Source organism: Benincasa hispida, chromosome 2, assembly GCF_009727055.1.
Source record: "Benincasa hispida cultivar B227 chromosome 2, ASM972705v1, whole genome shotgun sequence".
Lineage (NCBI taxonomy): Eukaryota > Viridiplantae > Streptophyta > Magnoliopsida > Cucurbitales > Cucurbitaceae > Benincasa > Benincasa hispida.
Window position 1 is genome coordinate 7713449 of NC_052350.1, and position 24468 is coordinate 7737916.

Consider the following 24468-nt stretch of genomic DNA (forward strand, 5'->3'; position numbering starts at 1 on the left):
GATTGCACTAGACTCTGTATATAACGCCATTGATACTAGAGACTTGCATCTCACCTAAACGACCATAGGTGACACGATCTCAATCCTGAGTATATTTGTGAACTCCTGCCTTTGAGGGCAGACCTTTGACTAGTATGGGTGATAGTGGCCAGATTTCCAACTCAACACGCCTACTTTTTTGGGGACTTGCTGATCTGGGAGTTGGGAAACTCAATCCACAATATAAAATTCACTCTTTCCCAAAGCAGGGATAAGTAGAGAGATTGCTCTCTTAAGGGCTTGATTCCGGGGATTGAACATAGTGTCACAACTTCTCTTTGGAAAGAAGACTTTGTCATAGTAGGACTATGATTTATGTTCATTAGAAGGATCAGTGGTATTTAAGGAGAACAGATGTAACTACTAGGGGCATAACGGTTATTGGCCCAACTGTACTTACGAGCGATTCTGTGAAGGTTGTTTCGCACTGCTCATTGGTTAAGATGGATACATAATATATCTGTAGTGAGGAGAGTTTAACTGTCGGTCTTTAGTGGAGTGCTGACAGTTAACGATGGTAGATCTCGTGACTAAAGAGTTTAGTCAGTTATTTGTTGTACCATTGGAACTTCAAATCTATAGGTCCATAAGGTTAACTTGGTAGCTTGGATTCATGTTGATGGATCAATCTTGGTGTTGATTTGAAATGTTTCAAATTGAAAAAAAGTATTTTGATTATATGTGATATAATCGATATGATGTATGAGACACATCTAGTGGAGGATTGATGTAAATGAGATTTACATTAAGTATCCATGGAATAGAAAAAGAACTATGTTTATATGTTTCATGAGATGAAATATTAAAACTATAGTTATAAATATAGTATGATAAGTTGGTTATCATTTATATTTACAATAATATTGATTATTAGATCATTAATACTTTTTCCTTTTAAATAACCAAAATTGTAGTGCCCGCCGAAAACGCAAAAGTCTTGTGGTCCAAGTCTTATACAAACTCTTTGTATAGGACACCCCCGCTCCACGTCTTCACATGAATGGTCAGGATCAACCATCTGTAGTAGTTTTTAAGACTTGCAAACCTCTACAAAGTGGGCCGTATCCATAATGTTACCAAAATCAGGTATCTCACCTTAATCCTTATACTACATATTGATTTAGGTTATCACTTAAGGCATGATTCACTTGTTTATCATATATACATGCTTAAGTTCACATAAGATAACCAAAGAGCTTTGTTTATTAGATATGAGTAAATACCAGAATTAAGTAACACTTATTTTATTCATTTAACAATGTGCATCTTTACAAAACAACGAGACTCTATGAGAATTAGGACACCAATCCCAACAATCTTCCACTTGTCCTAATGACTCAGGAGACTAATATACAATACAAAATAAAAATGTACAATATACAATAAACTAGGGCATACCCCAATATCATCTCCCACTTGCCCTAGACAAGATGCCGCATGTCCCGCAGACCCAGACTCTCCAGGTGATCCTCGAACACTTTAGCCGTGAGGGCCTTTGTAAAGGGATCAACAATGTTGTACTCCGATGTAAAGGTCCCCTAGGTAGCTCGGATAAAGTCGAGAATCAGTTTTTGGGTTGGTTTGAAATGTTCAAATTGACAAAAGGGAGTTCGATTATATATGATATAATTGAACTGGTTAATTATATATGATATAATTGGCTAAATGTATGAGATACATTATTTTAAAGAAAATTAGATATAAATATGATTTATATCAAGTGGAGGATAAATTACTATAGTAGATATGTGATATCAAACTATAGGGTAAAAATATAATATGATTATATTTATTTATTAATTAAATTGGTTAATTATGTGATAATTGGCCGAAATCTTCTCCTCGGTCGTGCGTTAGTGGGAAATTCAGTATTTGGTTATTGTAACTGAAGAATAAAATGAAAATTTGTTTCATTTTGCAAGGGTTCGTAAAAAATTCGCAATCGGTATGAAAACGTCTTGATCGCTTAGCTGAGAGCCTAAACAATAGAGCTTCATCGCTTAAATGATCGCACACTCGCGTCTAAACGATCACTTAGCTTTCCTAAATGATCGCCTAGCGTGCCGTGTTTTCTAAACGATCGTTTACCTATTACTAGACGATCGCTTGGTAAAACCTACACGATTGTGTAGCTCTATCTAAACGATAAGCATTCCCTATATGATAACATTCTCTCCCACTTGCTTATCGTCTACACGATCAGCCCATTCCTCCGACCTCTACCAAATTCAACAAAGACCACTCTTTGGATTCTCACTCCGAGAATACCAAGGGCTCTAAGTGGTGGTGTCGTCCTCTCTCATACTTGCTCGTACTTGTTCGTGTTGTTACCATTCGTGTAAACGATCGTGCTGTCATAGCCGACTGTTTTGCTGGGCGATAGAGAACGTAGAGGTTCTTCCGCTGCATTGAGTTCGAAATTGAAGACAGTCTTAAACTGGTATGTGAACTCAATCCCTTGTATTTTATTTATCAAAGTATGTCGTTAATTGGTGTAAATTGTATAGCTGTTTGATAGAATATGTGTGTGGTAATTTCGGTCATAATGAAATCAGAAAGATCCGAACTCGCTCATGGATGTTCTTCGTTAAGAGTTCCTTCACTTTGTAAACTCTAGCAAAGAAGGTCCCTTTGGACCTCCCCTAAACCAACTACTCAACCAAGTTACGTCCATTAAAATGGATCGACCTAACTTCCTTCTATGGCAAACCCTAGCCTAGCCAATTTTGAGGAGTTATCGCCTTGAAGGCTACCTAACGAGTGAAAAAGTGTGCCCTAATCGATTCATCAGTGGATGGATTGAAGTAAAGAAGGAAATCATTGTTGCAAGGGAATGAACTAGCACAGATTCAACAACTACTAAGGAGTATTTGACTCAAAATCCTGAGTATGAGACATGGGCAGCTATTTATCAACTACTCCTTGGTTGGCTTTACAACTCAATGTCGCATAAAATTGCCATCCGAGTAATGGGTTATTAGTCCTCGAAAGGCCTTTGGGATGCTATTCATGAGCTTTTTGGTGTCCAATCCAAGGTCGAAACAGATTACGTGAAACATATTTTTCAACAAATAAGAAAAGGCTCTCTCAAAATGGAAGAGTATTTGACAACCATGAAGAAATATGCTGACAGTATTGCTTTTACCAGTAATCCGATTCAAATGATAATCTAATCTCTCAAGTTCTTTCATGTCTCGACGAAGAATACAACCTAGTGGTGTTTATGGTTCAAGGAAAGTGAGGAATAGCCTGGACTGATCTACCGTCAGATCTTCTGTTTTATGAGAAACGCCTAGAGTATCATACTACCTTGAAATCGGGTGTAAGCTCTCTGACCTTATCCTCTTCTAGTACTAATCAATCTCTCTCTGTTAATGCAACTCAGACGAACAGATCACCTAGTCAAAATTCTCCCTCTAGTCCCAATCAAAATTGATAAATAGGGTTTTCTCTTAACCATCGTGGCTGTGGAAGAGGTTGCAGGCGTGATGGTTATTCAAATCGCTTGGTTTGCCAAGTCTGCACCAAGGTGGGACATACAACAGACGTGTGCTATATGAATTTTCTCAAAGACTTCACAAATTCAAAATAAACTCATATGCGTGAATCCTCTGGCTTTCTTCCTACGACTAATAATAGTCAGGCATTTTGTCTTCCCCAAAACCCATTTACGGCCAACTCTATGATGGAAACTCCTGAAACCGTGATTGATCCTTCATGGCATGGCGATAGCAGAGCCTCCAAACATGTGACAATCAATCCATCTTACCTCAATCAGAAAACTGACTACTCAGGTACTGATCAGGTCATTGTAGCAAATGGATCTTCATTACATATGTCTCATATTGGAAACATTGTTTTAACTTCTCTATTAGGCTCTCTTAAGTTAAATAATGTGTTATGTGTTTCTTCCATCGCTAAGAATTTTATTATCATTTCTCAACTAACCAAAGATAATCACATTGTTATTGAATTTCACTCCAATTCTTCTGTGATTAAGGACAAAACTTTTAGGGAGGTGTTGTTGATGGGCATGCTTAAAGATGGTTTATATCAGCTGTCCACCTCTCAACAAAATATAAATGATCATCAAGTTTTTTCTAATGAAAGATCTGAAGGTTCAAAAGCCATCTTCTCAAATTTTCCTTAATGGTTGTTCGTTATGAGTTGCATATTGGTTAATACAAATTTAATTGTGAACAAGTCAATTTTGAGCAAGAGGATTGGTCATCCTTCCTCCCAAACATTAGACAAGGCCATCAAGAGTTGTAATCTTAAAGTTTTATCTAATGATAATGTTTCTCTTTGTGAAGCGTGTCAGTTTGGAAATTTTCATGCCCTCTCTTTTCCTAACTTTGTTTCTCATACCTCTAAGTCATTTGATTGGTTCATACGGATGTTTGAGGACTAACCCATGTTTTATCTGCTGATAGATTTTGCATCTATATACTCTTTATTGATGATTTTACTCGGTTCACTTGGTCATATCCTCTCTGATAGAAGAGTGATACCGTTCAGACTTCTAAAGATTTTTGTACCATGGTTTTTAATCGGTTTTATACTACTGTTAAAATGCTAAAACTCAATGGGGGAGGTGAATATAAACCAATGTTATCTATTTCTAGTCAGCTTGGTATTCAAACTCACATTTCTTGCCCTTACACATATGCCCAAAATGGTCCTATTGAACGAAAGCACCACCATGTGGTTGAAACTGGTCTCACTTTTCTTGCTCAAGCGACAATGCCCCCCCTCCCCAAATTCTGGTGGTATGCCTTTCAAACTACTACTTCTCTTATTATTGGTTTACTTTCTTCTTCTTTGTAGGGTTCCACACTAATTAAATTGCTATATAACTAACCGATGGACATTTCGTCACTACGAATTCTTAGGTGTACGTGTTACCCAAACTTAAGGTCGTATCATAAGAACAAATTCGACTTCCATATGGAAAAATGTGTGTATCTTGGGCCATCACCTCTGCACAAAAGACACCAATGTATGAACAAAGATGGTCAGATCTTCATCCCGAGACATTTTTTTCAATGAGGCAAAATTCCTCTTCTAACTTGGGTTTGACGATTCTCCATCAAGTATAAGAGTCCCTTCAGCCCATAACTCTATTTTATCTTGGTTTGGCCCACCTCTAACCTCTCGGCCAGTCAACTCTCCCCTGCTTCCTTCACACTAAGGCCTACTTCAAGTACCCTCCTACACTAGCCTAAATTCTGCCTCATACCTTCCTTCGGTGCAAAACCCACCTCCTACATCTCTCATCCTTGTACCTATGGACCTAATCATTTTGTTATCAGCCCAAATTGTCTACCTTCATACTTAAATTACACCTACTCCCAACCAAACAAGCTCAAACTCCCCTTTTCAAACCGGCCCACTCTTACTTTTACCCTCATCTCCTTTATCTGAGTCATCTAACCCTCATACCATTTCCTGATTTCCCTCTCCCATTCACCTTCCTACCCCTACAACTGAAGCCATTTAACCACCAATCGTGAACCAACATCTGATGATTACAAGGGGCAAGGTCGGTGTGTTTCGCCCAAAGGTTTGGGTTGTTACCACTACATCATCTCTTCTTAGCCTCTCATTGAACCTACAAAGTTATCGGATGTTCTCTCCTGTCTGCCATGGAAGGCCTCTATGGCTGAGGAGTTATTCGCGTTAATACGACTAAAGACTTAGTCTCTTGTCCTACCTTCTTCTCACTACAATGTGGTTGTTTACAAATGGTTTTTTCGCCTTAAGACGAATGTTGATGGATCGATTCTAAAAGCCCGTCTTGTGGCCAATGGGCTCCACCAGATGCCGGGGATCGATTGCTTTGAAACTTTCATTCTAATCGTGAAGGCATCTACGATCTGTATTGTTTTATCTCTTGATGTATCATATGGGTGGAGCCTACGTTAACTTGATTTTAATATTGCCTTTCTGAATGGAAAATTGAAGGAAGACGTATATATGTCAAAGCCACCGGGTTTTGAGGATCCTAATCGCCCATCTCACGTTTGCAAGCTTAACAAAGCCATCTATTGATTACATCAAGCACCACGTGTTAAGAACAATTAATTAAAGAAGTTTCTGATTTCGTGTGGCTTCTCTGTAAGTAAATCTGATACCTCCTCTATTTCTTAAGGCGATCTTCGCTTATTGTTCTCCTTCTTATCAATGTCGATGATGTAATTGTGATTAAGAACAACTTCAACTTCATCTCTCAACTTGTGGTTACACTTGACACTAAGTTCTTTTTGAAAGATCTAGGCCGGCTAAATTACTTCCTTGGTATTCAAATCACCTATCATCTAAAATGGTGTTTATCTTAACCAATCAAAGTAAATGTCTGACCTATTGCTCAAGTTCAACATATCATTAGCCAAACCGTGTCCAACACTAGTTGTTGCTGGTCAAACCATATCAATTAATGATGGCTCACATCTTGACGATCTGTTCCCTTATTGAAGTGCTCTCGATGCCCTGTAGTACCTCGTTAATACTCGACCAAACATCACGTTCATTGTCAACCGCCTTAGTCAGTGCCTTAAAGCCCCCACTGATGTCCATAGGAAATCCGTTAAGTGCATTTTCAGGTATTTAAAAGGTACTATGTTCCATGAGCTTTTCAGTCAACTGTCCCTCAAATGCTGTTTGGGCTTTCAGCATTGATGACTGTAAATCCATTGTTGCTTATTGTATTTTTCTTGGATCCTCTTTGGTCTCATGGTCTTCCAAGAAACAGTAAGTAGTTACTCGTTCAAGCACTAAATCAGAATATAGAGCTCTTGCCCATGCCTCTGTCGAAATCTCATGGATCAGACAATTACTTTTGGAACTTGGATTTTCTCTTAATGGCATGCCAATACTTTGGTGTGACAATATCCATGCCAGGGCTTTAGCATCAAATTTTGTCTTTCACACTCGCACGAAGCATATTGAACTTGATGTTCACTTTGTTCGGGATCAGGTGCTTAATAATAAACTAGTTGTTTGTTATGTTCTTCCAATGAACAACTCACCGACTACTAGACCAAATCTCTCAGCCACTTTTAGATCATCTATCTCAGAACCAAACTTGGTCTTGTTGTTGCTACCCCAAGTTTAAGGGGAGATGTTAAGATATCTGACGAGGAAGTCAAACAGTGAGTCAACAAAGGTTGACCCTAACATGGTCTATAACATGGAGCTTCTCTCCAAGCTCTTTCTCTTCCTAAATTTATGTTATCATTATACTTGGTCTCTTGTTTGTGATCTAGATCAAGAGGGAATTCGTGAAGAAAATTGGCTTCAAGGGCAAATGTCAATTTTTTCCTTAATTCTTTTTTTTTAATATCATGTTGTAAAGTTTTTTTTTATTTGATAATGCATAATTTGTCTTTGATTATGTAATTTAAAGTTTTGTAAAAAAAATAAAATTGGGAACGATCCCCGCTTCTGCACAGAAACCTTCATTGACTTCCCTTCAATTGGTATCGGGGTCGAGTTTCGATCCCAGTTTTTTTTATCAATTCCAAAATTTAATTACAGTTTTGGTGGGTATATTCTGTGATATTTCAAATGATGAATTATTGATGAATGCTTTGAAATTTTGGATGTTTCAGGATTAGCTTTTTGTGTTTACTGCTTTGTTTTTTACAAATTAGATTTGTAAGGGCTCGTTGTTTTGGGTAATAAATGCTATCGAGTCTGTATTTTTTATTGTCTTAAGTCGATTGTGATGATCCCAATGAATTTTTGGCGAAAACGGGCTCAAATTGAACGAGGTTCGAAGAAGATCGAATATGTGCAGTAGCGTTGCGATGCTACGATGCAGCGACGGAGTTCTTCTATGTAGCGTTGTGATGCTAGAGCACGACGTTACGATTAACCGAGATGAAGAATAAGTGTGTTTCAGCATCGATTTGCGCACAGTTCAATTCAATTTCGAGCTGGTCCGGGTCCCGTTCATTTGGTTAGAGTTGTTCAAGGGCAGTTTGGTTGCTGGTGGTCCGGTTCGTGCTGTTTCAAGACCCAATTCACTTGTTTTGAATCAGCTGAGTTGTTTATTAATATAATAGGTAGGTTTGATTAATTAAATTAATATAAACATTATATTAATTTAATTAATGCTTTAGAAGTCCAATCCTGGTCCATAATTGCTATTTAAATTATGCATATGATGTATTGTTTAAGCAACCTTTGGAGGTTATTTTGGTAGGTTATGGGCGTTGGGGCTATAGGGTGGGCATGGATGCATGTAGCTAGGTTCTAGTGGGTGTCAGGCGTCGCATAGGGTAGGTAGGGACGTAGCGTTGGGCGATCGCATGCACGAGGCTGGTGGTGGGACGCGTGCAAGCCTACACTGGGATGTCCACGCACCTTGTGTTAGGCGTCTGTGCGCTGGCAATGACGCACGAGTAGGGCTGAGTGATGGCCTATTGGCACGCACACGCAAGCAATAGGCGTCAGGCGATGGGCGCTACACTGTGTTGTGCGTTCGACTGGGCTTCCTGCCTTCTAAAGTCGATTTCTCTTTTCTCATAACTCCAACTTAAAAGGCAGCCCAGAACCCCCTTTTAACTCCCTTCTGGACACTCTCACCTAAAATCACTCAAAAGGCATGATGGATTGTGAGAACTAACTTCCCAACCTACCTTATTTATAGGCGTCCAAAACTCCCCTCTACTTGACACCTCCAGCTCCATTGCATGTCCAAGTGCCTTCTTCTTGTGCTGCCAACGCCTACCCTTGCCAACTTTGCCTTGAAGTGGCTTCATCTCCTTTAGCCAACACAAAGTCCCAACTTTACATGTCCTCTCATGCCTCCACCTAGCCTTGGCTCAATCCCAACTCTCCCTTTTTTAGCCACATGTTCGGATGAGTGGCCAACTTAGCCTTGCTCTCCAAGACATAACTTGTCAATGCATACTTCAACCAAATGACTGCATGGTCTTGTCCAACGCCTGTCCCTTCCTTGGCCGTCACTAACCTCAAGTCTATCACATGTCCTCCCATGGTCGTACTCTTCTTCCCCACGCACGGCTCTCCCTTGGCACATAACCTCTTAGGCCACTCATCATCATGCGCTCATCAACCATACTTAGGTCGTTGCATGGTTCTTCATCGCACACCTACAACCAACGCATGTACAACTTCATGCTTAGGCTAACCTTGTCATATGTGTCCATGAGCCTTCCCGAACCTCTTAACGACCTAGCCGTCGCATGGCTTCAACATTTAGGCATTACCTTGCCCTCCTCATGTGATCAACTTTTAATTACCTTGGCCACGCCTTGTCGCTTTTCTTGGCCACCCACACCATGCATCCACCATAGCCTTGCCAATCACAACACCCCTTGCTTGATGTATTGGCCACAAGCTTCACACCAACGACTACATCAATGCATAGCCATCTCATTCCCTAGCCTAACAACCTCGACATCGCACGACCTTATCAATGCACAACTCAAACCCGCATGCCTCACGCTCCGCCCAGCACCTTGCGCTCAACCTCGTGCAATTCTTTGTGTGCAACCGTGCGTTCACCCCCGTGCTACACCTGGCCCGCTCTTATGCGTCTGTCAACGCATTATATGGCCGCATGTCCTTAGCCAATCCTACCTAGCTCATCACATGGGCAACCCACTCATGCCAATGCCTGGTCGACATTCTCATGTCATCATACGACCACCCAATACTCACACCTTGCCTTGCCAAGCGCAACATACCAATGTTTGGTGCCTAGCTTTGGTCGTGCGACTCTTACTAACGCATGGTGTCTTCATGCATTCAACACTTGGTCAAATTTTTGCCACCTAAATCTTCACTTAACCACAACTTAAGTTTTAGCCTTTAAGGTCCAATTTCCAACACTTAAGACATTTCCTCCTCTTTTATTCTTCTACAAGCTTCCTTATTAACCAAGTTTTAACCTAATTAACCGAGGTGAAATTCAGGGTTTCACAGTTATAATCATTCTTCACCAAGTTCATCGTTAATAAGATATTAGATTGTTGCCTTTAATTTATAGGGTTATCATTCTCTTCAAGTACATAGAGTTGCACATACTTTGTGGAGCCAATGACGCAATGTATTGAATTTAGCACTATAAATTCAAATTAGTGAGGTAGATTGGTACTTCTACATGGCGCGTTTGTGTTGCAATCCAAGTTATTTTTGCTTAATTCCTACATTTCTTTGTAGATTTTTGGTGTTGACATCTGTTCTGGTTAGTTAATCTTCAACCATCAACCCTCTTAGTTTGAGAGGTAGAACAAGAGTGGTTCTTTGTTAATTGTAGGCAGAGTCCCTCTCCTCATATGAGGTAATGAACTAGCAAAGTTAAGATTATATAGGTAATATTATACCCAATTGACAAATTGAACCATCATTCACCATCTTACTCCAATTGTCATTTTGTTGCATGTTGCATTGGTATTTTCTCATGATTACTACAAGTCTGTAGAACAAAACTTTAGCAATGTAAATTAATTTCAAATAGTGCACTTTCTTGATAGTATGCGACTCTGTAACAAAATCACCATTCTAAATTGTTTCATCATTCAATAAGCATCAATATAATATGGTGTTTTTTTTCTCTCACTTGGTTGATTTCGCTCCTAGCTCGAATTTCATAAATTCTATATCTTAAGAGTACTGATTTTTGATACACCAATAAAAGTTGTTTGTATCTAACAAAATTTTAATTTCGCTATGTAACCCTTATGAGTTTTGGTAATTTGTTGATTACTTGGTTTTAGAGTTAAATTATCATCCAAGTCCTCTTTTTGTGACTTGTTATTAGGGATTTGTGAAAGCAGTTAAAATTTTAGTTTGTGCATGCATAGGTAAAAAAGAAATATTATTGACAAAATGATGACATACATTTAATATCAGACAACTATTAACAAAAAATAGGTGAAAAACCGACATTGAAAACAATATTTAATGTCGACTTGAAAACTGACATTGAAGATAATTGACATTGAAATCTTAGTTATCTATAATGTTGGTTTAAAACCGACATTAAAGACCACTGACATTAAAGATCTTTTATAACACGATCTTCGATGTCATGTTAGTTTTAGACCGACATTAAAATCTAGTTTTGTAGTAGTGTTTGATGAGCCTCCTATAAGAACATCTTATGATGCTAGTATAAATCTTAATAAAAATAAAAGGGTTAGCGTGACTCAATATGAATATGCAAAGATCATAGGTAGTGTTATGTTTCTAATGAACTATACCAGACTTGATATTGCATACGATGTGAGTAGATTGAGTATAACATAATCCTGATAAAGATCATTGGGGTGTTATTCGTCGTTTTTTGAAATATCTTAAGAGTACAATAGACTATTGTTTGCATTTCAATAAATTCTCTACTGTGTTAAAAGGTTATATTGATGCAAATTGGGTAAGTGATAGTGGCGAGGTCAACTACTAGTAGATATGTATTCTTACTTGGCAAACGAGCCATATCGTGGAAGTTTGCAAAATTGATGTGCATAGCTAGGCCCACCATGGAAGCTGAATTTATTGCTCTAGAGTTAACAAGACAAGAGCTTGAGTGGCTGAAAAGTCTACTAGGAGATGTACCATTGTTGGGAGGAGGGTATCAGTACTAGTTTCAGTACATTGTGATTCACAAGCTCCCATGGGAATTGCTAAGAATAGTATATATGATGTAAAAGGAGGCATATCCATCTTGACATGGAGTTGTGAAATAGTTGTTAAAACGAGAAGTTATTTCCTTGGAATTTGTGAGATAGAGAAGAATTTAGCCAACCCTCTAACCAAGGACTAACAAGGAAAATAATTTTAGAATCCTCAGTGAACATGAGACTTAAACCATTATAGTGATTTATAGTCCTCCATCTGGGTGGTCTATTGTGATAAATTTGATGGTCCATAGTCCTTTTTCTGGAAGGTCTATTGCGATAGACTTGATGATCCATAGCCCTTTATTTGGATGGTCCTAGTACGAACTTGATGGATAAAACTAAAACCTTTAAATGATCCATAACCCTTTCTTTGGGTGGTCTTGATATGGATTTGAAGGATAATGATGAAATCTTCATAACTCAGTATCTAAGTGGTTTGTCTTTGACAAAATTGATGAAGCATTTAACATGATAATGAAGTGATGCCACCTTCTATGAAAGAGTTTAAGAGTCTTTTTTTATAGCTTTTGCGGTGATATGAGGTTTACTTGCATGGCCTTATTTAGCAAACTCTATATCGCGAAATCAAGGAAAAATACTTGGAGTAAAACGTGTTGTGGGGGTCTTAACCAATGTTATTGAAAGTTCAAGAGGTAACTCATTTTCTCTAATGAAGTTGTTGCCCTGTGTCACAATTGCACTTTCCGAGGCTTCACTTAGCGATTGTGCGGCACTTGTTCCCGCTCACGAACAAGTTAGCCAATTCGAATAGGGACAGCCGATGGCACACCAGGTGCCTCTCGCAACCTCCACCCCCATTTTAGAGAAAACTGTTTTAGAAAACGGAATTGGAGAAAAGGTTTTCGCAAACAGTTTGATTGTAAGAATAGAGAAGAAAAATATTGTAGTAGGCTAGAAAGCAATAAGCAACAACAATAGCTTTATAGCATACTACTCTGGGTATGGGGAAGTGATGGTTAGTTCTTTCCCCATATAGAACATTCTGAACAAAAACACATCTACTACCCTTGCATATGGAAACGGGCGAGCGGTCACTCACTAAGAAAAGTATATATAAACCTAACTACCTAGCAAAAGGAAATACATAGGATGAAAGCATAGTAAAAAGAGGTGGAGGCGGTCATGCGGACATGATAACACGCCCTGGACAAGCATGACTGTGACATTCTCCCCCACTCAATTGGTTGACGTCCCTGTCAACCATCTTTGCTCGAACTCAGCATATTGTTGAGCAGCTGCCTTTGAGGCCTTCCATCCTACATCTCTCCTCGGCATGGTTAGGATGATAGGGTTTCAATCTACTTACGTGGATGACAGGATGAATCTCCATCCACGATGGTAACTGCACCCGATAAGAGGTTTTCCCAACCCTTTTGATGACTTCTACCAGTCCTCTAAAGTTGCTCACGAGGCGATGTTCTTCTTGCCTCGGCTTCAAAATTGTCCCAGGCAAAAATTTAATTGTACCCAGTCTCCTGGTAGGAACTTTCGGTGTCTGGGCTTCCTTTTTCTCCTTCTCCTCCTCTTTGGAATCGGGGACGTGTAAACTATCCGGCTTAACAACATGACACTGCTCAAAGACACGTAGAATGTCTTGGGGAGCCTTTTCTTCCACGGTTTCGATTGACTCGTAGGTAAAGTCCTTCTCCAACTGGAGAGCCGAGATCATCCTTATCCCTTTCGACCGTCTGATCTCAGCATGCACAACGGTGGGCATAGACCCGGTGATCATTAGACACTTGGTGAGGGGTATCGGTATTACCTTGTGCTCAAGCAAGAACTCCATCCCCAACACCACATCAAAGTTATCCATCTTAAAGATCACGAAATTGGCAGGGCCACTTCAGTCCCCCAACTTCGACTGTCCTCTTTGTCATTCCTGTAATCGACAAGGCCTTAAAGTTCACTACTTTCATTTTATCTACGCCTCCTTCCCAATGGAGATTCAGCCGTCTGGCTTTTGTTTCGGACATAAAATTATGGATGGCCCCCGAATCGACATGGTACTTTGGCCGATCTATGGTTGCCCAAGCATCAATGTAACATCAGTCCACCTCCGTGGATCCTTTTCTCTTCTCCTACATCCTTTCGGAGGGCAGCTATATCTCAGGGCCCCACACCCGTGGTTCTATCTTTCTCTACCTGTACATCTCGTCTTCTACCTGAACAACTTTGCATTTTTAATCTAGGAGCTAATGAGGTTTTGGAAGCATTAAAAGCGGCTTCGTCCGAACATTCGCTCGCCTTGTGCGAACCTCTGCATATATAACAGGATAAGGGCCGATAAAAATTCCTCTGATTCTGCCCCGCCATGTATTTCTAGTCTCTGCTGATGAGGGTCTACTATCCCTATTGTTGTCTCTATCTCACCCCCACTATTTTCTTGAGGGACTCAAAACTTGTCTCTTTCTCCCTCTATTAGGGATCTCGAGTGTTGCCTCATCTCTTGAGCTTCATCAATGAGTCAAATAACCATTCGGTTCCGTGCGTATGCGACTGGGAGATCCTGTATTCTCTGCCCATACAGCTTGTTTTTGCCCACGGTTTCAGGCCTTTAATAAACAGAAAACTTTGTCTTTTTCGGACATGTCTCTTTATGTCCAACATCAATCCAGTAAATTGTTTTCACGTAGTCCTAATAGTATCAAGTATGTTCAATTCCCATAGCTTGCATCTTGCCAAAATCTCAACATTTTTTAGGAAGAGACTGAGAACGGCAACTCTTGTTCTTTTCTCCCACGTGTCGATGACACACCGTCCCTCTTTGAACATCCATGAAAACGGGAACCTCCACCATAACTTGGCATCCTCTACTAGGTGCATCGTCACTAGGGTGATCTTCGACCTTTCAGTCGCTTGTGTCGTAGCCTTGAAGTACTGTTCCAAGTCAAAGATAAAATTTTCTAGTGCCTTTGCGTCGCGAGCCCCACAAAGGCTTAAGCTCGGGTATTTTACCATGTTGAATTGGGCCGTACAACCCGACGGGGCTTGATTTCCCACCCCTCGTCATGGTGGGTTAATTTTGCACTAATGTCCGCAATCTCTGTCGGACGACATCGATAGTGGCTCAAAAGTCCTCGATATTTCGATCACCATTTGAATGATCGCTCTCTGCGAGCTGTCTAGTTCTTTGACACACTTTCTATCGAGGCAACAGAGCTCGACGAAAGCATCCCCATGCTCAAGAGGCCTATCCATCGTAGTTTTTGCCTCTAGGTCTCAACCCTTGTTCAACAATTCCCTAACGGGCTTCCTGTCTTAAGCGACTAATCACCACATCAATTTCATCAGCCTTGTCAGCGACTTCCTATAATTGAGTCTCTAGGAACCGAACCTGATTCAGGAACTTCTATTAAATAGAGCATTTTTTTAGATCACACTAAGCACGCAGGGAAGAGAAAGGATCCATAAGCATCTCAATTGATATTTTGACATAAAAGAACATGCTAAAAATAGAGTAATAATGGGTTTCATGAACATACTTTGGCCCCGAACCCATTGCAATCTCCATTTCTAGCTGTAAAATCCTTCGAATCTTGTGTAGAACCACCATAAGATCTTCTCTACTATCCTCTTGGTGCTCTATATTGAGTTGTGGGACTCAAATAAGTTGGAAATCAAAGGGAATATGGAGAAATCTCACTAAACCAACCCATTGAAATACACCTTCTTCATTCGAATTTTTAAGCAAAAATTCAGTCGGTTCATCCTTATTTTCTTCACTCCAATCTCTTCAATATATTGCAGACCATCATGCAAAGACATGTGTTGCATGGGATGCAAACTCATGTTTGGAGTAAACAAAGAAGAGGTGATGGGTTCCTTGTAAACTAGTTGAAGATGAACTTTGAAAAAACCCATTTTTAAGTTTATGTAATTTTTCAATTTCCAAAATCCATTTTGATTTTAAAATCATATTTTATTTCTAAAATCAAAATTTATTCATTTTACAAATTAATTTCATAAATTAATTTTCTAATAAAATTAATAAATAAATATTTAAACAATTTAAATAATTCTAATTAATTTAATATCCAATATTAAAATAATTTTTACACAAATTCATGTTCATATATTTAAATCTATGTAAATACACTTTCTCCAATTCTATTTGATTCTAATTTGAACATTTCAAATTAACACACTTTACTTTAGAGCTAATCCATTTCCGAGCTAGTAAGGGGACCTTATGAACCTACAGATCGTGGGCTCCAACGATCCGAGATTAATCGGCTAAACTCATTAGACTGATCTAACCCCCATTCATTAACTAATGGGTCACTCTACTAAAGCCCATAGTTGAACTCCCCTCTATGTCCACTCGATATAACCATGATTAGTAAGTTAACCATTCACAGGTTGTTCATAATAACGGCTAGGTCAAATATTTATTTTACCTCCGAAATTATCTCTTGTTCCTTAAGTTCCCATTGATCCCCTAATAAACAATTGTTTTGTGATCCAATCACAAAACCGAGTCCCTCTCGTACCAAATGAGAGGGCGGGATTTCTTGTTCAAGCCCCATAATCAGCACTTAAGGGAACAACCTCTCTACTATCCCTAAAGCGGGTATGAGTGAATTCCCTCTTGCACCCTATGTCCCCAGCTCTCTATCCAGTCTTACCTTGAAATGACAATCATATTGAGCCAATGCTGTTGAGCTAACCCTCACCTATGCAAATCTAAGGACAATTCCAGATAAACAGGAGTTCATAGTTAGCTCGGGATTAAGGTCAAGTTACCCAGGTCATCGCTTTGAAATAGTTAGTCTTAAACAATCAACAACGTTATAAAGTAAGAGTGATTCATTTCGTGGTCTGATCTTGTACAAACTCTTTTACACAAGGACACCCCCACTCCTCATGTCCAACATGAACAAATTAGGATCACTTCGTTTGTAACACTTTACAACTCCTTGTAACAACTACAGAGCAGACCGTATCCAATAGTGTTACCAGAATAAGTCACCGAATCTTATCCATGTACTATAGATCATTTTGACTATTTACTCGTTCTTGATTCATCTTTATGTCTCCACATAAAGTTCAAGTACTCATCCAATAGTCAAGGGACTTTTAGATTTATTGGATTTCTATTCAATCAATAGATCTATTCAATAACACCTTTATTGAATTATCAGAATAAGCTCTATTGTTTACATACCACGAGTTTTAGGACATAAAACCCAACCCATTTGCTCTTCAATCTCGACCAATCGGTCAACATGGGACTTACCCGACTGCTTCTAGCAGACATGATCACAGCTTCTCAACTCTAAGAGCCGACTTGGCTCTACTACCAAATGTCACAATCGCACTTTTCGAAGCTTCACTTAGTGATTGTGCGACACTTGTTCTCGCTCACAAACAAGTCAGCCAATTCGAGTACGGACAGTTGATGGCACACCGAGTGCCTCTCGCAACCTCTACCCCCATTTTAGAGAAAACAGGTTTGGAGAAAAGGCTATTGCAAACAGTTTGATTGTAAGAATATAGAAGAGAAATAATGTAGTAGGCTAGAAAGCAATAAGAAACAACAACAGCTTTATAACATACTACTCTGGGTATGGGAAAATGATGGTTAGTCTTATCCCCATATAGTGCATTCTAAACAAAAACACATCTGTTACCTTTGCATATGGAAATGGGCGAGCGGTCACTCACTAAGAAAGTACATATAAACCTAACTACCTAGCAAAAGGAAATACATAAGGATGAAAGCATAGTAAAAGAGGTGGAGGCGGTCATGCGACCATGAGCAACATGCCCTGGACAAGCATGACCGTGACACCCTGCTTTACTATTCATCAATTTAAATCGTTAGATATTGGTATTTAAGTTTGAACCCCTAGCTCATAATAATTTCTTCAAATAATTTGTTTTATTTTAATTTTGCTATAACAGTCATTTGTGAGGGATTATTGGAAATGACTCTTGGGCTTAGGCCCATAGCAAAAGTTAAAAAAATCCCATATTAGAGAATTAAGTAATGCCTTAAAGGTATAAATACTAAGGCATATTAGAGGAAACTCTAAAGTGTGGTGGTGGTGGAAGTATAACCGTTTTACCACACGTGCGCGTCACTATCACCGTCCGATCAAACGAGCGGGTTCGGTTAATCGCACTTGCGCAGAAAAGAAATAACTTTTTTCCCCAATATCTCATTTTTGTCCTCTACTAATCTTTCTTCACCTGTTCTGTTCTGAGCATTATTTTCCTTTGATTCTAATCCATCTTTCAGGTGCACGCCTGAATTTTGACATCGAGGTCGCACCGTAATTGCTTTCAGGGCAGTGGTTCCTCCACAATGCAACAACTCTTCGATGTCTGTTTTTACAATTGTTATTTGAAATGCATGACATTTTTACAAATAAAAAGTGTGAGTTTTGCTTCTTAATATTTCAAAAATGGAGGTCGTCCCTTGCTGTGAATGGATGAAGGGGAGAGAGAAAGAAGGGAGAAAGAGGAGGAAATAGAGAAGGAAAAACAAAAAAGGAATGAGAAAATCCAAATAATCTAAAAACTTAATATAAAATTAATAAAAATTGCCAACTCAATATGCCACGTTATTTTTCCATTAGTCAACTGACGGTAAAAGGAACTCAGGGACCATTTAGAAGTATTTTTCAAATCTTAGGACTAAAGTGTCTCTTTTGAAATCTAAGGGACCAAATAATACTAATCTCAAATCTCAATGACCAAAAGTGCATTTTGTCCAAAAGATTGTTTTTCTAAAAAAAAGTCAAATTTAATCCATAGACTTGTCAAGTTACAACAATTTTGATCTTTCCAAACATCACAAAAAAAAAAAAAAAAAAAACTTTTATCTGATGTGCTCAATGAATTATAAACACATACATAGGTTAGAAATTGATAAAAATATAGAGAAAAATGACACTGGAGCACTTTATTATTCTTGAAATTTATGAGTTTTGAGATAATTATTCAATTAATAATTTGTATACAAATTTTATTTCCTTAAAAATTATTAAGGGGGTGTTTGGCTCACCAACACGAGTTGAGTTAAGTTGGTATAATATACCAACTCATTATTTGGTCTACCAACTTTAAATGTTGGTGGAGTTCAGTTGGTATATTTTACCAACTCACCCCAACTCTCCAGAACTCACCTCAACTCTCCTTTCTTCCCATGTTTTCAATGGTCGACCACTGTCACATTCCGAGAACTAAATCCGGACTCCGACAACCACCTTCGATGAAAATTCCGACGACCAATTCTGGGCTCCGATAGCCACCTTCGATGATAATTCCAACGATGAAATTCGGACTCCAATAACCACCTCCGATGACAACTTTGACGGCCAACTTCGAGCTTCGACAACCTTCGCACGATCAACTCTGACAACTAATTATGGCCTTCGACAACCACCTTTGGTGACCGAACTCTGACGACCACCTTCACACTACCAACTTCAATGACCAATTGGCTCCAACAAAAAACTCCGATGACCAACTTCGACAACCACCTCTGACTACAAACTTCGATGATCACCTTTGAACGAGCAACTCCGATGACCAACTCGAGGCTTTAACAACCACCTTAGACGACAAACTCTGACAATCAACTCTAATACCACCTTCATGCGACTAACTTTAGGCTCCGACAATCACCTTCAGCTACAATCTCCAGCAAAAATCATCTTCGACGACCACTTTTGCTCGACCAACTCCAAGATTCGAAAACCACCTCCAATGACAAACTTTGACAACCAACTCCAATGCACCTTCATGTGACCAATTTCAGGCTCCAACAACCACCTTCGACTACAAATTCTAGGAAAAATCATCTTCGATAATCAACTTCGACAATCACTTCTGACTATTATAAGACTGATGACTATTACAATATGTTGTAGGATCGTTGATTATGTAAAAAATATTAATTTGTCTACATTAAATGAAATATTTATATGTAATGAATTCACATATCATATGAGTGTTAAGAATATTTAGACGAAAAAAATATATATAGTTGAAAAGTATGTAACATATAACAAAAAAACCATAAAATAATCTTTTTTCCTGGAACATTTTCTCGTACGAATTAGTGAAAAAAGAGATTTGATATTTGACGATCCTCCAAATTTAGATGAAATGAAAGTGAAACTTTTGAAGAAATGTGGTGACATTCCATTGGTTCTTACGATGATGGGGAGATTTAATTAAAAAAATTCATGACATAGGAAAAAGAAAGAAAAAAAGAAATTGATAATGAAATTCATAGAGAAAAATTAGCTAGAATCAAAAGTTTTGATTTCGCTTTAGTTCATCATTTTATTTAACCATACTTCTACAAGAAATGTAATGGGTTAATTTTTATTCATTACCCAAAAACAAAGAAAGAAAGAAAAGTTTTAAAAATTAAAAGAAATAAATTGTATATTTTATTCAAATAAATATGTATAGAATTATTGAATAAAAAAGTTTCAAAACAAAAATAGTAATTATAAAAACATATTACTTAGAGTTCAAAAAAATGCATTACATACTCAAATATATGAACTCAACTATGCATTCCAGATACAGAGATATACGAACTACATATATATGAACTCCAAACATCATATTTCAACTCACCGCCTTAAACCGTCCCGTCCCTGAGTTTATGAAGAGACAAAATATTGAAGGAATTAAAAATTGTAACACTAATTTAAGTTTAAGGTTCTACTCAAATATAAAAGAAAAGTTTGTGTGTTCAACTTTCAATTTTATGACAAAGAAAAATTAGGTAAAATCGAATTTTTTTCCCTAATAAAAAAACTGCAGGCGTGTTACCCTCTGGTCTCAGTCCCTCACACCACTTCGCAGATTTCGGTCGCCACTGCTTCCTCGTGGCCGCTCGCTCGCCGGAGCCAAGTCTTGTTCGAGCTTCGTAGTTGGCAGCCTGCGCCTTCTGGTTTCAGTCCGTCGCTCTGTAGTACGACCAAGACCTTCAAAATTAGAGGTGAGTGCCCTTGGTTGTGTTGTTTTCGTGTTGATTTTCGTGTTGTTGTCACTGATGGTTAAGCCTTTGATGCTCTTTGGTTGACGATTAACCCCCTCTCCAGTTTCTGATTAGTGATTACGGACTTATATGCCCTTTACGGCTGGGATTAGATACAAATTTTCTGTTAGGTTTCATCGTTGCATAACCTAAACTCTAGGACCTTTATATCGTTATTTCCTTTGAAATGGAACGATCTGAATTTGTATCCTTCTTTTTCTTGCTCCACTTCACTCATCGTTTTTGGTGATTTTTTAGTAGAAAAAATGAAGGTCGAACAATTGGTAAATAATTTTCTCGGAAAGAGCAGGAGAGGATCATTGGAACGCGTGAGAGAACTGGTCCAGTATGATATGTTGGTTTGTGGTTATTAGTTCTGTCCCTCTCTCTGTATCAATCTGAGATGTGGGTTATGATAATGGATTGCATTGCATGCATCTCTTGTTACTTGTTAAACGAGGGGCGGCGTAAAAGAACTAGTGTTGAGTTTCTTGTTCTGGTCACTCTATTTCAAACATAGAATCAAATGATTTCAAGGATTTTATAGAAAATCTAACTGAACAAAACTAAGTCTATGTGTGATGACCATGCTATAATCACTTCTTTCACGCATTGGTTTCTATATTTTGTTTTCTAGATTTTAGGAGTGTTTTACAAAATCCAAACCAACATTTGAAAACTAAAAAGAGGTAGTTCTTAAAAACCTGTTTTTGTTTTTGGAATTTACTAAGAATTCAAATATTTACATTGGAAAGATGAAATCCACAACTAAGAAATTTTGAGACTCAAAAACCAAGAAGTAAAACCCTAATGGTTATCAAATATGACCTAAACTTATGCACACCCTATGCTTTAGCATTCTAGGATAATATATTCAAGGTTGGCATTTTGTTTTCAGATTATTTACTTTTGTTGTTTCTGAAATGTATTTAATCTCACTGTTTTTAGTCTTTCAATTCAAGCAGCATTGGTGCAGCCATGTTTTTGACACGGGTGTTTGGGAGAACATTTCTAGCTGCTGCTAGATCAGAAACTTCTTCTGCCACAGGTGCTGCTGCTGCTACAGCTAGGATGGGCTATAACCCGCTTGAGGAGTTTTTTGAGGCAGATAGAAGTCCAGATGATGACAAACCTGTTGTATATGGTATACTCTTATATTGCTGTCGAACATTGGTCTTCTATAACAGCATATAAATTCATATCTTGGCTCATTCATTTTGAAGAATTTCAAGATACTGTTCTACGGGGATACAAATTTATACCCCGGTCCTGGTGTCTGGTCCAATGTGGTGAAATTTGAAACATGAAGCCATGGAGGGTTCACTAACTCATGGAAATGAATACAAATTGATCGGATATGGCCACTGCATTAAAAGAAAATACCATCCGTGTCATGCATGGAATCTGAATGCATCTTTTGAGACAACAAAGAGTGGAAGTGGTTATAGAGTACTTAAATTGGTCATTGAGAATGTGGATTCCGCTTCATTGATGAAATATGACATAATAGGTGAAATGAGTAAATTACAAGTCCATTTGCTGGACTGATTAGGCCTTCAAAGTTTTAACACTTTGGAGACACCAAAGTACTCCAAAAGTATATAGATTTAGTTTCGTTATAGTTTCAATAGTATAGGTTCTTCCTTCTTTGTTTTCTTCGATAACGTGGCTGTATCAAAATACCTGATCGGTTCCAAAATGAAGATAGGAACAAGGACATTAAATAGGTGTAGGCAGCCATAACTATGTCTGGTCTTTCTGCATAACTTCTATACCTGTCAGTGTTTTCTTATTGCTGAAACTGTGGTATGTGTGCCATGTGATCAGCCCTTGAAAGGTTTATATGCGCTTGTGGACTTTTTATAAATTGTTCTATGTATGGCTGCACATGTGATACAAATGTTATGTTAATGTTTTAGCATGGTGTTTATTCGAGTGATTAATCTCTTTGAATGAATTTGGCTCGCTTTTTGTCAAGAGGCTATTTTGTTTAAGGATTTTAGATGCATATTTTTCTCATGCCAATACACACGTGATCTTTGTACAAAGTTGCTACTTCTGAGGAATAAAGAAGTCTCTTGAAACAACCAAAATTTAAGTATGATCTATGATGCAGTAGAAAATTTTATGAGATTTGAAGATTCTCTCTTGGTGGCCACCTATACCATATGGGATAGTGTGGGATAGGAATATCCTTTAAGTTGTTTGACTCTAACTTTAGGCTTAGATAATTGTGAGACCGAAAGACTCATGGATGACCAAAGAATCTTCATAGTTTGGTTCATATGAGATGATGTTAGTATCTTATGAATTCTGCTCATGGACATACAGATTGTTCTGGATGCTGGCAAATACAAAAGGTGCTTGTTTAGTTTGTGTTGTGACGATTCAAATTTATAGTATAAATAAACAGCGATGGACCAGAGGACAAAAACTCATATTTCTTGTAGAATGGAAGGGAGAAAAAGCCCATTCATTAGAAGTTAAAAAAAGTCCCGTAGAATCTTATGGATGAAATTTTGGGCTTTGTTCAAAAGACATTATTGAGATTCTCATTACAATTTATATGCTGTTAGGTCGAAGTTGGAAGGCTTCAGAACTACGGCTCAAGTCTTGGGACGATCTTAACAAGCTATGGTATGTCCTGTTGAAGGAGAAAAATATGTTGATGACACAGCGCCAGATGCTTAATGCTCAAAATCTAAGATTTCCTAATCCAGAACGCATTCCCAAGGTAAAAGTTGATAGAGATTTCATATTATTTTCAAATTGTCAATATAAGTTCGATCTGCTTTCTTTGTTTTGTTGCATCTGTTTCCTTCTCCTGCTTCAGTTTTGTAATCTTAGGCTTGATAATGGCTCTCCTGTCACTACTTTTCTATTCTAATATTGATGGTGGTTGTTGATGCTTGTAAATAATTTAGGTGAGGAAATCAATGTGTCGAATCAAACAAGTACTTACCGAGAGAGCCATCGATGAACCAGATCCTCGGAGATCCGCAGAGATGAAGAGGATGATAAACGCTCTGTGATAAGTGAAAAGTGTTTCAAAGTCAGTCTAGTATGCCGTGGATCTTATCATATCAGAGACAAAAGGGAGGAAGAGTTAGTGAGATAATCATTCTGTAATCGAGGATCTTGTTAGAAGCCTAGAAACTGTTTGATGATTTGTAATCTTGTTTTTATCTATACACTAATTAAAGTTTTGAAGATGTTTTTTTTTATTTGTGCCGAAGATCAACATTGGCCAAGTTTATTCTAGAAGATTTGGAATACACAGCATAGATCTAGTGTGTGTGTGTGTGTGGAGGGAGTTGAAAATGAAAGAGTTGACAACAAAAAAAGAAAAAGAAAAAGAAAAGAGGAAAATGTGGATGCTTTGATGTGCTGTTTGGAAAATGAAAGTATTGTCATGAATGTTAGGAGGACCATAAACACAAAGGTAGAATGTGTGTTGATGCTTTGGCTTTGATGATCCTGTGTGGTTGCTCATTCCAATTCTATTCCCTACACAAGGGGGGCAAAGCCACATGATTGGATTAGACAATGTTGCTTTTTTGATTAGCTTCTTAATCAAGATTGTTTATTCATGAGAAGGAAAGACAGAGGGCCCCTCACATCCTCCTCTCTCCCCACTTTGGAAGTGTAGTTTCTTTCTTCTACTGGTTCATGACTTGTGTATATATCAAGATCCGCCATGTGGCACAATCTCATTGGAGAGATGTAAACAGTAAGGGGGAAAAAATGATTAAT

General features: G+C 38.3%; 2 protein-coding genes across 3 annotated transcripts in view; both read left to right on the forward strand.

The window, feature by feature from the left end:
• The window catches only part of LOC120071951, a 33814-nt gene extending 13173 nt beyond the window's left edge, over positions 1–20641 (forward strand). The window contains exon 4 of the mRNA XM_039024385.1: positions 20499–20641. Within this exon, the coding sequence (XP_038880313.1) occupies positions 20499–20608 (110 nt within the window). The 3' untranslated portion in view covers positions 20609–20641. The remainder of the gene's footprint in view (positions 1–20498) is intronic.
• LOC120071280 (39S ribosomal protein L47, mitochondrial) lies at positions 20518–23976 on the forward strand. Of its 2 annotated transcripts, none has more exons than XM_039023461.1 (4): positions 20518–20676; positions 21681–21859; positions 23292–23449; positions 23640–23976. In XM_039023461.1, the coding sequence occupies exons 2-4, from the start codon at positions 21694–21696 to the stop codon at positions 23745–23747; spliced, it is 432 nt and encodes a 143-aa protein (XP_038879389.1). In that variant the 5' UTR covers positions 20518–20676; positions 21681–21693; the 3' UTR covers positions 23748–23976. The 2 variants fall into 2 exon arrangements, with proteins under 2 accessions (XP_038879389.1, XP_038879390.1); XM_039023462.1 differs by having other exon boundaries at positions 20519–20676; positions 21664–21859.
• The last annotated feature ends 492 nt before the right edge of the window (positions 23977–24468 follow it).